Source organism: Triticum aestivum, chromosome 4A (assembly GCF_018294505.1).
Source record: "Triticum aestivum cultivar Chinese Spring chromosome 4A, IWGSC CS RefSeq v2.1, whole genome shotgun sequence".
Classification (NCBI taxonomy): Eukaryota; Viridiplantae; Streptophyta; class Magnoliopsida; order Poales; family Poaceae; genus Triticum; species Triticum aestivum.
Genome location: NC_057803.1, coordinates 572108901 through 572122511, shown reverse-complemented (window position 1 = coordinate 572122511; position 13611 = coordinate 572108901). Strand labels below are relative to the sequence as shown.

The 13611-nt window shown below is 49.7% G+C and overlaps 1 protein-coding gene across 1 annotated transcript; it reads left to right on the top strand.

The window, feature by feature from the left end:
- Positions 1-412: 412 nt before the first annotated feature.
- Positions 413-3449, top strand: LOC123087050 (SCARECROW-LIKE protein 7). The gene has a single exon (XM_044508952.1). The coding sequence runs from the start codon at positions 530-532 to the stop codon at positions 2165-2167; it is 1638 nt and encodes a 545-aa protein (XP_044364887.1). The 5' UTR covers positions 413-529; the 3' UTR covers positions 2168-3449.
- Positions 3450-13611: the final 10162 nt, after the last annotated feature.

Sequence of the window (13611 nt, the reverse complement as noted above, 5' to 3'; positions counted from 1 at the left end):
TGGTCCAGAGGAGGTCCTAAAACTTATTGGACGAGATTGTACTAATATGTGATTGTACTAATCAGTTATTTTTAGGGTTTTGAGGGCTCTACTAGACTTGCTCTAACATCGACAAATTACTACTCTATGTTACTCCCTACTGTGAGCAGTCTTAGAGACTATAAAGTTGTACTCCACAGAAGATCCTCCCACCTGAACGCCGCAGTTCAAGCCCCCCACGCTTTCTCCCTCCCATCTTACCGTTTGGGGTCACCGACCTCCATCCAAGTGCCAACAAGAGCAGTACAGTCCAGTAGTACACCCCGAGGGCACCCCCGTCATTGCGCCCCACACAGTGTGAGCGTGCCCTCTGCCACTGCCATCACAGTGGCCACGCCCCACTGTTTTAAATCTCCCTGCCGCTCTCCTCCTCCGCCGCCCCCCCTTCCCTCCCCTCCCCTCCCAATTCCTCCCCCCAAACCCGCCCCGATTCACCGGCGAGCGCCCCCGCGACTCTCCCACCCCGCAGACCGGCCGGGCGGAGGAGGGCATGGCGTACATGTGCGCCGACAGCGGCAACCTCATGGCCATCGCGCAGCAGGTGATCCAGCAGCAGCAGCAGCACAACCAGCAGCAGCAGCGGCACCACCACCACCACCACCACCTCGCCCCGCCGCCCATGCCGATGCCGCCCGCCCCCGCGCCCCCGCACGCGCAGATCCCGGGCTCGCTGCCGTTCGGGGCCGCCGGGTCCGCGGCCTGGCCCCAGGGAGAGAACTTCTTCTCCGACGTCTTCGGGGCGTCCGCCGCGGATGCCGTTTTCTCCGACCTCGCCGCCGGCGCGGACTTCGACTCCGACGTGTGGATGGAGAGCCTCATAGGCGACGCCCCCGTGTTCCAGGACTCGGACCTCGACCGCCTCATCTTCACCACCCCGCCCCCGGCCGAGGCCGAGGCGGAGGCCGTCGCGCGGGACGAGAATGCGCCGGCCGCGCTCCCCCCGGTCGCCGCCACGGCGCAGGCGGCGTGTTCTTCCCCGGGCTCAGCCGACGCGTCCTGCTCCGCCCCCATCCTCCAGTCCCTCCTCGCCTGCTCCCGCGCCGCGGCGGCCAGCCCAGGCCTCGCCGCCGCGGAGCTCGCCAAGGTCCGCGCCGCGGCCACCGAGTCCGGGGACCCCGCGGAGCGCGTGGCCTTCTACTTCTCCGACGCGCTCGCTCGCCGCCTCGCCTGCGGCGGCGCGGCGCAACTCGATACGGCGTCCGACGCGCGGCTCGCCTCCGACGAGGTCACGCTCTGCTACAAGACGCTCAACGACGCCTGCCCCTACTCCAAGTTCGCGCACCTCACCGCCAACCAGGCCATCCTGGAGGCCACGGGCGCGGCGACCAAGATCCACATCGTCGACTTCGGCATCGTGCAGGGCATCCAGTGGGCGGCGCTCCTCCAGGCGCTGGCCACGCGCCCCGAGGGGAAGCCGTCTCGGATTCGCATCTCCGGCGTCCCCTCGCCGTACCTGGGGCCGCACCCCGCGGCGTCCCTGGCCGCCACCAGCGCGCGCCTCCGCGACTTCGCGCAGCTTCTCGGGGTGGACTTCGAGTTTGTCCCGTTGCTCCGGCCGGTGCACGAGCTCGACCGGTCCGACTTCTCGGTCGACCCCGACGAGGTCGTGGCCGTCAACTTCATGCTCCAGCTCTACCACCTGCTCGGCGACTCCGACGAGCCGGTGCGGCGACTCCTCCGCCTCGCCAAATCGCTCGGCCCGGCGGTGGTCACCCTCGGGGAGTACGAGGTGAGCCTCAACCGCGCCGGCTTCGTCGACCGATTCGCCAGCGCGCTCAGCTACTACCGGGCGGTGTTCGAGTCGCTGGACGTGGCGATGGCGCGGGACTCCGAGGACAGGGCGACGCTGGAGCGGAGCATGTTCGGGGAGCGCATCCGCAGGGCCGTCGGGCCGCCCGAGGGCGCCGACAGGACCGACAGGATGGCCGGCAGCGCCGAGTGGCAGGCGCTCATGGAGTGGTGCGGCTTCCAGCCCGTCCGCCTCAGCAACTACGCCGAGAGCCAGGCCGAGCTCCTGCTCTGGGACTACGATGCCAAGTACAAGTATTCGCTCGTCCAGCTGCCGCCGGCGTTCCTCTCGCTCGCGTGGGAGAAGCGGCCTCTGCTCACCGTCTCCGCCTGGCGGTGACCCCTTCCTTCCGAAATTAATTAATGGTTAGCAGCAGATCGTTCTCCCTGAAGCTTTTGTAATTTGTACTCCTAGTTTCATCCCTCCCTTGAAAAAAAAGCTCTGTTTATTTATTTAGGATTTCGAATTATTATTACATGGTAATGGCTAGGAGGAGGAAATTTAGTTGAACTACTAGCTTGTCAGATGCCTGTTTTGCAGCATGTTATTATAGCTGGGGTTAAGTAGTAGACCAAATGTACTGCTAATTGTATATGGATTTAGAGCATGCTATGTAGTAGGCCTTTAGGGGGAGATTTATCATCGCTCATACTATGATTTTTGGATTATGGTAATTGATGTTGTTATTTATGCTGCACATGAAATTGAAAATTGCTACTCCTATGTGTTGCTGGTAATATTGCTGTCAAGATGTGGATGATAGTTCCTCCATCTACATTTCCAAGTTAAGTCTCCTTTGCAGCTTCTGAACCCCCCTTTCCATGTTCTGTTATGAAAGCTCTAGTGTAAAAAATGCTCTTATATTATGGGACGGAGAGAGTAGTCCTCAATTTGAAGTTGCCGTTTTATCTTTTATCTGAGTAGGTAGCCAGGCTGAATTTGTTCTTCCATGAGCTAATTTTGGGTTTTGCCGTCAATCCCCAGTGATCTCCATTCTAGTCGTGCATTACCATTGTACTTGCACATTTCCTTAGCAGCAAATCAATCAAGGCAAATGTGGTATTGTCAGTTATGTCTTGAAAAGTATTCTCTCATCGTATACTGTATATATTACTCTGGTATGTCTCATTTGCAACTCCTTTACTGTATGTATACTCTGTATATATAGCAAGTCAAGCCTCCTTTGCAGCTTCTGAACTCTTCTTTCCATGTTCTGTTATGAAGCTCTATAAGTAGTTCTCAGTTTGAAGTTGTCGTTTTATCTGAGTAGGTAGCCAGGCTGAATTTGTCCTTGCGTGAGCTAATTCGGGGTTTTGTCGTCAAACCCTGGTGATCTCCATCGTAGTCGTGCATTTCCATTGTAGCCAATCAATCAAGGTGACCTCTGTATTTTTCATTAGTTGTTTTCTTACAATGTATTGACTTGACTGTAACTTGTCAAGCTGTACACTGTATACTGTATTTAGCACTGCAATTGGAGGTTTGCAAATGTGCAATTCAGTAGCTGCACATTTCCTTCGTAGCGAATCAATCAAAGCAAACATGGCGTTGTCAGTTATGTCTCAGAAAGTATTATGTATATTACTGTATATGTATATTAGCAACAAATGTTTCCATTCAACTGTTTGCTTTGATAAATTATGTCTTGGAACTATTTTCTCCCTGGACTTGTATCTGAATAAACATGCTCTAACTTTAGATGACTTTTTTTTAGAGAGCTTTAGATAACTTTCATTCTTGGCAAAGCACATTTTTTCCCACTCAACAGCTTATTTTGATGCGCTCCATAGTGTGAACTGATGTTACTCTAGCACTCTGTTACATTTCTTTGTTGATGATGCAAGCTGTCACATCTTATTACAAGGCGTTAGAAAATTTATCTTGACCTAGAAGGTAGCATCTTTTTTTAACACCTGCTTTGCCTCTTCTTCCGGAGCTTTTAACTTGTTCTTATCTTTGACCGGCTTCTGCCTTTTGGCCATCTGAACTCTCGAGATTGCACACGCCCACACCTGCTGTTGTTTTCAGGTTCTTTCGGTTTCTTGGACTACTGCAGTTGCCTGGTTGGCCTTTTGACCAACCAAATTGCTAATGGTCAAGATTTACTCTCTCAAGCAAGGAATTCTAAATATAGCATGGCCAATAAACAGTTGCAGAATTCTAAATATGGCATGGCCAATAACAGTTACAGTACCCATTTTTCAGTGTCCTGGTGATTTACCTGCTCTAAAACTAAAATTCATGTTTTGGGCAGATTGGCTCATCTGAAGCCTGACTGCCTGGTTTAGCTGCACCTGATTTCCAAAAAGGAACTGCAGAAGTGCACTGCAACTTGAGAGTCTTTTTCTAGGGTGAGTGCTGGGTGTGGCCACGATCTTGACTCTGGGTTGCGCATGTACCCCACCCTCTATGGATCTCGCGGCCACTTGGAGTTGTCGCAGCAAGGCGTCCAAAATGGCCTGCACTCCGATTTGATTTGCGTGGAGAACTCCAACAAGAGTGGCCGGCCGACTAGTCGGCCAACTGCGGCTGTTATCATCATCATCAACGTCTCCTTGACCGGCCGGCTTGACGTTGCCGCTGATTCGAGTGGATCCGTGCGGGCAGTGGTGCTGGTCTCCTGGTGCTCCCCACTGGGAGTGTACATCTACGTCGGAAAGCTGAGAGCCACTACGTTTGTGTTCGTGTCTCCAGTGGCAGTACTGGATAAGATAGTGGTAAAGAGCGGTAGACGCATCGTGCAATGCTGGCTGTCTCGGTCTGGCTTTAGCGGGACCTCAAAGTTCCAAAGGGCCCGGAGGAGAACGATCGTGCCTATGTTATGAATCGTTATCCATGGCTCCAGTCAACTATAGTATGGCGCAGCAAATGCAGCACTGAGGCTGACATGAGCCATTCAGCCTCGGTGCTGCATTTGCCTACCACTGAGCGGACGAATTGTGGATTTGTTATGACAGATACATAGTGTCAAACACCGGACTTGACAAATTCGACCCTTCAAACACTTGCGAACGCGCCGACAGTGACCGATCACGCCTCAAAAAATGCATTCCACATCCGGATACCTCAAGTCCATATTATTACATGCAACTTAGCGATCTTTGAGTGGAGCTTTGTCCGGTTCCGCTCCCCACCCGCCCGGCTTCACCGTGGCCATGTCAGGCGGCTGGCTGCGCCCCTCAGAGTGTTGGTCCAGTTGCCGGCAAGGTAGGGCAGTGCATGGGACATGAGCCGGCTCACGGGAATCAAGGCGCTGCCGTTTCCCATGCCCTGCTCTTCCTCGTCGAAGCCCGGAACCCGTTGGGTGCCCGTGGATGTCAGCTCGATGACGGTTTCGTCCGGGGACGAGCCATTGACGTCCACCACGATGCAGTTGCGGCGCCCGGACCGATGCGCCATACGGGGTGCCGGAGAATGCGACCCCGCCTCGTTGACATCCACCGCCACGAGGGCTGCTGCCGCCTCCTGCGCCCGGTGCCTTGCACGGCGGGCACGCCCTGCCATGGCCTCGTCGGACAAGGCCCATGATGTGTCCCGATGCTCGCCGCGCCAACGGAGGGGTTGCGCGTCCACCAGCGTGTTCGGACGGCAGACAGACTGGACGGCCTCCGGCGAGGCAGCTACGGCTGCCTAGCACCGAATCCATGCACTATTTGAGCGGACACAATGGATTCCCGACGGATGGAGTCCGAGCGCAGCCGTGCAAGGGCCTCCTCTCGGGCGTGGCGGAGCGCAAGCCGAAGGCCGTCTCCTCCTTGAGGCTGCGTGAGATGAGCTCGGGGTCGACGGATCTGAAGGTGAAGGACTTGGATCCGCTGCCCGCCATGCCGGAGACGAGCTTGGGTGGCAGAGGGGAGTGGAGGGAAGAGGAGTCAAGTGACTATGGTTTGGTCCAGCGAGCGGATGTGGAGTAATTTATGTGGTGTCGGGCGAGCCAGCGTGGACCGGGCCCGACGTGGCGGGCGTGCCCATGCGTCACATATCCTCCCCATATTTAGGCTGGATATGAGGGATGTCGGTCAGCCTGGACATTTGAGAGCCGTTTGAGAGGACTGTTCGGGTCAAAAGAAAACGTGACCAGACAGACTGGCGGCCCGGCCGGGCGTATGAGACGGGTTTGAGGCGCTCAGCTGTAGATGCTCTTAGAACATCTCCAAGGGAAGGCCCCAAATGTGCCCCCCCCCTCCCCAAAATCCCCCCATTTTTTCGAACTATTCGTAAATCCCTAAAGTCAGCCCATATTGGGGAGGGTATTGGGATGTCCAGACATTCTATCAAGTAGGATCCGGTGCACTTTGGATCAATTTCTCTCCTTTCTCTATCTCTTTACATCCCCACCAATTATATGCATGTGTCCAGACAATTTTGAATACATTGAAGACACTGTTGTGTACCGGACAAATGAGGGAAAGGAGCGGACATGTCCTAAGACAAAAGAGGGAGGGGGGGGGGGGGGTGCATATTTGAGTTTTGCTCTTGCCCCTTCCCATTAGATTTGCTCTTCACGCGTACACAGCTGCTAATAGAAATATGTTTCATTGAGTAACATGCATTATATGTTTTACGTTTTAGATCTATAAACATGATTCTCTAATTTATCATTCGAAACACCATGAAAAAGAGTTGGAATTCTTGACAATATTTACACGAGAAGTATCTTTTCTTTATAAAAAGGATATCGTTCGCAGCTGCAATGACTGATGCACGCAACTGCTTCACGAGACGTGCATATCATGAACAAAAAGTGGTTGGAAACAAGCGTATGAGGTTGTACTGTACTTGATACATATTTTTTTTAGCTCAATTTACACGAGATAGATAGCATAGCGGGTAAGATTTCACTTACTACTCATGAATGAGAAGCATTTTAAGCATATGTCTACAATTTTCAATGGGATATCACACACTTTCTCGTTCTCTCCCCGTGTGTTCGCACGCGCGTGTTTGTGTGTGTGTGTGTGTGTGTGTGTGTGTGTGTGTGTGTGTGTGAGAGAGAGAGAGAGAGAGAGAGAGAGAGAGAGAGAGATGGGTACAATTTTGGGAGGTCAAGTAGAAGAGCTTCTTCAAAGTCGGATGCAACTGATCATCAATGTATAAATTGATCAAGACGGTTGTACAATGAAGAAGATGACATATATGTATTTTAATGTATGTTGTTTGTTGTTTAGATCGGACACATCAATATCTCCAAGCTCTAGCGACACCACTAAACTTGCCAAGACTAGGAGGAAGCTAGACGAGGAATTTTTACAAATCTAAAAATGCAAGTGAAATAACACGGTGTGTTTTTACTACAGTTTTATCCCTTAAACCAAGGCAATCCTAACACTTTGTCGCTACACTCCCTTTGATAGAAACATCATATGGATTTGTCCCTTGAAGCACCACCCAGGCCCATCATACTTTCCCATTGCCCCTCATGCTAATCAACTGAGATTTGTCTATGCGTCACAAACATTTTTCTTATACATAGAGAAAGTTGTCAAGAGCGCGAGGAAGCTAGACAAGAAATTGTTACAAACTGACAAATGCAAGGGAATACCGTGGTATTATTGCTACTATTTCACCCCTTAAACAAAGATACTCTTAAAATATTTTCGCTATACTTCTCGTAGTAGGTCATTTGGCTCGACACCTAAGTTCCATATACTTTCTCAACCCTCTCGCTCTAACCAAGTATGTGCCTATGTTTCATAATAGTCTTCTTATCTGTAGAGCAAGATCGACCCCATATATGATCTCATCGAAAAAAGATAAAATTTATGATGATATTACTTGTGACCAAAGATGTCAACGGCACACACTTTATATAGGGGTGGAAAGTTTTTGAGAAGAGGCAAGCACAATTGGATTAGTGACAATGAGGTTGCCTCAAGAAATATGTACTCATCAAGGGTAAAAGATGGTTGGAAACAAATGGACGGGGTTGTACTTGATATATTAAATTATTTATGTCAATTTGCATGTGCTATATAAAGAAGTACACATGCATCTATCGGGGAGGCATTTTAAATAAATTTAACCTATGTTCCAGTTGTTGCATGTGCATACCCTCAGAGAGAGAGAGAGAGAGAGAGAGACAGAGAGCACATAGAGAGTGAGAGAAGGTACACGATATAGAGGAGACGTGACAGATCATGTCTGTTAGATCTTCACGACTATAACTAAACATACCATGACCATTCGATCGCCATAATTGTACGCAAACATATCATAACCACTCATCTCCATAATTCTGCACGAATAGATCACAACAGTTAGATAATCATATTTTTTCTAAGGCTCCACTTGGAACACACAAATTCAAAATACGGGAATATGAAAAAAATGTACATGGACAGGAAAAGAATCCATGTGAAAAACAACAAACACCAAAAAATGCCAAAAGCCTGTTTGGTATGTAAGAAAGACAATCCTATGTACCTAAATAGCCGATTCCCACTAACTTCAAATCTCTCAACATGCACAACATGCCATCATGCATGAGAGAACACCTATATGCACTATGCATGCGACTCGTATTCAATACCCATTAACTACAATTCTCTAAATATGATGCCACCATGCAAGGAAAGCACCCATATCAACATGCACTATGCATGCTATTCGCATCAAAATATTACACAACTATGGAATAATCAATTATAATAAACTTTATGCATTTTAGTTTCAATTCATATGTTGTTAGTCTAAATACTAATGTTCATGCATCCAATTCTCATTGAAATAATCACAACCAATCCCCGTAGCAATGCACAAGGTATCATGTAATACCTCCAGTGTCATGCTACAGTGGCCTCACACAAATGGTGCCATGTCATCAAGTTTGACTAAGTCAAATTACCACTTAAGAAAAATCAAAGTCAAATTCAAAATCCAAATTGCAAGTGAAAATTTAAAGTTCACATACATGGTAGCAAAATAGTTCAAATTTTGCCAAATATTCAAAAACAAATCATGGTTGAGGAAAACAACATCACTTGTTTGGGCTCTAGCATTTAAGTCAACATACTTTTTGTGGCAATGTCTAACTTTGTAAAACTATTTATAGACCAAGTTTCATATTTTATAAAACTGATTTACTATTAAAATTAAAGGCAAAGTAAAGAATAAAAAATACAGAAAAAAGAGGTAAGAGGCACTGTGCACTCTAGCCCACTGGCTACAGTGTCGGCCCATCCCACCACCCGCTCTTCCCCTACCTCTGTTCACCAGAGGCTGGGTGGACGCCGTGCGCACGTCTGTTGCCGTGGATGGCCACGCGACGGCCATCCGACGACACCCCGACGTCCTACAAAATCCCCCGCGACCCCTGCGTCGAACCCTAGCTCTGCTCGCCCCCATCCCCCTCTCCCACGCTCGATCTCGATCTCGCCCGAACCCATCCATGGCCGCGCCGCCGTCGTTTGCATAGCCACCGCACACCCCTCGTAGTCTCGCCACGTACATCAGCTCGGGCGGGCTCCTCTTCGTCTCCCTCGCCGCAAGACCAGAGTCGGGGAGCGCCACCGCCGTCGCCAGCGTCATCTTCTCCAACCTTGGCATCCGTCTCGCCGTCAACATGCGCATCTCCGACCATCCCAAGCCTCTTGAGCCGCCCTACGAGTCCGTGGTGAGCTCCTCGCCGCCCCCCCCCCCCCCCCCCCCCCCCCCCAAATTTTTTTCTGTCAAATCCGCCGCCGCAGGGCATCCCCCTCCCTCCTGCCTGGAGTTGCGTCCGGCGCGCTCCCCGGCCGCGCCCGCATGTTCTGGCCGTCCCCTGGCCATGCCACGTGCGCGTGTCGTGCGCTGCGCCCGCGCGTCTCCGCAACAGCCCAGCCTGCGCCCTGCCTCGCCCCGGCTCGTGCTCCCTGCGCCCCGGCCGCCCTGCTGCAACCGCGCCCGCCCTCTACTGGCGCCGCCCGCGCGTTGCCACCGCTGTCGGGTGCCTCCCGCTGCTACTTGTTCGGCTGTTGCGCCGCTGCCGCTGCTCACCCTCAGCCGCCCTACGTCCGCCGCACCTCGCGCCTGGCCGCACTCGCCGCTGCCCCACGACCTACTATGTGCGTGCCCGCCGCTCGCCCTGGCCGCGTCCAGGCACACCCCCAGCAGCCGCATGCGGCCCTGCCTGTAGCTTGCGCCGGCGCTACTACCACCTGCTATCGCTGCTTGCTTTGCCTGATGCCGCTGTTGCTTCTGCTGCCTCTGTCCAGGAGGCCAACCTGATTAGATTAGCTTAGTTTTAGGATTAGTTAATGTTTAATTACTATATAGTCTGTGACCAGTGGGAGCCACCTCTATTTATAATAATTAAAATTAGTTAAATAACTCCGTTGAACTATGTGACACTGAATATGGGTGTCACCTTACTATTCAACCTTTGACCAGTCAACGGTCAACCACCGACTCAGCCCCATGGCCCCACCAGCCAGCCTTTGTTGACTGGGCAGTTGAACAGTCAATTGGGGCCCACCAGTCAGCCCCTTGTATGCAATGGCTGGGTACAGCCTGCTGTGTACCTGCAGCTTTTTCCATTTTTTTTTTCAAAATAATATAATCTAGACAATTTTAGAAAATGTTTAAAACTTTGAAAAATCATATAAAATAATCCGTAATTCTAATGAAAATAATTTATATTTGAAAAATGGTCAGAAAAATATGATGAATCCGAATACACCATCCACATACCTGTCACATGCCCCCATCACAACAAACATGGAATCTTCTCCTCCGGTTCGTCTGTCTGATAAATGCCTAGAGCCGGGAACATATTCCCGGATATTTTCTCGCCCCGTCTGTAATGTGTAGCACTAGTTAGGTTACCTCTAGCACGGCGTATTCTCATGTCATGCTTTGTGCTGCATTTGATTGCTCCGTTATTTATTTGTTTCCCCCTCCGTTACTTCTTTTCCGATAGACATCGAGACCACTGTTGATCCGGTGATTGACTACTTCGCCATCGAGTCCGTATCTGTCTGAAGAGCTTCCAGGAAAGCAAACCCCCCTTGATCATTCCTATATCGCCCATTCTTTCTCTCTCATGCTTGCATTAGATTTTGCTACTGTATTTGGTTGCTCCTATTCTGATGCATAGCCTAATTTTGTAAGCTGCTATTGTTACCTTAGGTGTTATCATATATGCTTAGTATAGGTTGGTTAGTGATCCATCAGTAACCCACCTCACCTTGTCCATGTTGCCCCTGCTTTGTTATCAGATGACTCGATCAACGTGATTGACGTCCAGAGCCCGACACATCACCACACACACCCTTAGTTGTACGACTCTGCAGAGGTACTATTGAGTGCCGAGGGTGATACCTTGTATAGCACTTCTGATGAGATCTCTATAGTGTAGTTAATCGGTCGTGGTCTACGGAGGGTGATTCCTCCTTCACCACTCCCGATAACGACTTTGCCGTGCAACACCTCAAGTGTGAACCCTCGAGGGTGATTCCTCCAAGTTCACCTTGACGGTTACATCAAGTGGAATCCATTGAGGGTGATCCCTCAGATTCCCCCTTGGTGTTATGGACACACAGTTACTTTGACTTTACCCCCAGAACCATGTTAAAGATGGGTCGGCCTCGAGGGGTACCCGTGAGAGTTACTGTTTCTACGGGACTGGAGGGACAGGCGGTACCACCCCGGTAGAGGTGGACTGAGTTCCCGATAGTCTCTTGTGAGTCTGGTTGACCGTGAGGGTACCCGCGAGTGATGTGGAGTCAGGTTGACCTGGAGGGTGCCCGCGTGATAACTATGCGGCACAGCCGTGCATTCTTAGCCCTTGTAGTAAGTCCGTGAGATGGGGCGACGAGACCACATATCATGGATCATTGATCGTCTCCGCACGCTCCCAAGGCACTAACGGTTTAGATATGTGATCCGAGTAGGCCTTTGGCCTTTTTGCACTAACCACCACGCGGGAATAAGTATGGGCACTCTATATTGTATGTTTCTTCCAAAAGCTCTCAGACGTCAGCAGTTGAGAGGCACGTGCCCGGGTTGTCCGTGTAAGCACCAGCTTTGTATAAAGAGGTAGCCATGACTGGTCCCGGCCATCCTCGCAACGTGCAGGATTGCAAAGGATGATTGGCCCATGACTCCTTCGCATTTAGGATGTAGACCAGTGTGTTGGCCTCTCTATCAAGCCTAGGTAGGACTACAACATGTTGATCAGCCAGGGCCAGGCATGACCCAAAAAGTGTGTTCGACCGGAGTTAATCGAGTGTGTTGGGTAAGTTGGTGCACCCCTACATGGAAGTTAATCTATTCGAATAGCCATGTCCATGGTAACAGACGCTCGGAGTTGTATCCCGATCTATTATAACTAGAACTGGATACTGGAGACACTAAATGGATATGATGGCTTCAAGATTGCTTTCTTGCAGGGATACAACTCCGAGGAAGGATCCCTAGGCATTACTACATTATACTTGCTATTTTTTAATATGCTAATATGCACTCTTCTAATGCTACAAGACCCTGCGAGATGCTAGTCTTTGATAGGCTAGGCCTTCCCTTCTATTCTGGCATTTTTGCACTTTAGTCCAAAGATATAGCCCCATTCCTTTGATACTGATGCATACTTAGTATATATCTGATGTAAGTCTTGCGAGTACTTTGCATGAGTACTCATGGTTGTTTTGCTACCCCTTTTCTCCCCTACCTGATTACTGCGATTAGATGACGGAGTCTAGGATCTAGCTGATCCCGCCGATGACTACTACTACGTGCAGACCGTTGATGACCAGGAGTAGTTAGGAGGCTCCCAGGCAGGAGGCTTGCGCCTTTTCGATCCATGTTGTCTTTGTTTTGCTAGCCTTCTTAAGGCAGACTTATTTACTTATGTCTGCACTCAAATATTGTTGGTTACATCGACTCTTGTGTATTCAAGCTTATGTATTCGAGCTCTCGAGGCCTCGCGCTTGTAATACAAAGCTTGTATTATTTTAATATGTGTCTACAATTGTGTTGTGATATCTTCCCGTGAGTCTTAGATCTTGATCGTGCGCATTTGCGTGTATGATTAGTGCATGATTAGGTCAAAGCATCACATATCATCTCTAGTTTGTATTAATGAATATACTCATGTAATTTTGGACGATCCACTCTTTTTGTTTAGTAAAATTACCAAATGATAGGCCTGTATATCAAATCAATAATCACATGACCACATATTAAGAAGATGTTAGCACATTCTGGTTTCTTGTTCATATATAATAATTCATGGGCCATATCATGAAGTAAACTATTGCTTTACTTCTCCACCACACAACAAATGTCATAGTTGTCCTCCCAACTCCAACTCTACATAACTCACCCCTATCTCTCTAGCTAGCTATTTCTTCACCATGGCAAACTCCTGTTGTGAGCCAACACCATGATATTTTTTACAACTAATTCTCATTATGAAGATACAATAGTTGTGGCATGTTTATCACCATGTGGTTCATGGGAAGAGAGTATAAAAAGTATGAATAGCACTCAATAATAGTTCTAGGACCTCTAGTGCATTTCATTCTACGAATACCCCGTGAACAACATGGCCAATGCTAACCTCCCATTTGGGTTTATTGAGCGCTAGTGGGTGGTGAAATCCCAACATTATGTCACCTCCACACGGAGGAGTAGGGCAAGTTGGCGATGGGGTGAAAGATAATATCGACTATATAGTAAATAGTGCACCTACTTTCGATTCAGGTTTAATTAGCACTTGGTCAGACACGATAACATCCCTTCTTGATGTTACCTACATGTAAAGGAGGATTTGAATTATGTGTGTGGGGGTGAGAGAGAGACTATTG

Excerpts from the sequence above, each read along its gene's own strand:
- LOC123087050 (XM_044508952.1), top strand. The coding sequence starts at position 530 with ATGGCGTACATGTGCGCCGACAGCGGCAACCTCATGGCCATCGCGCAG.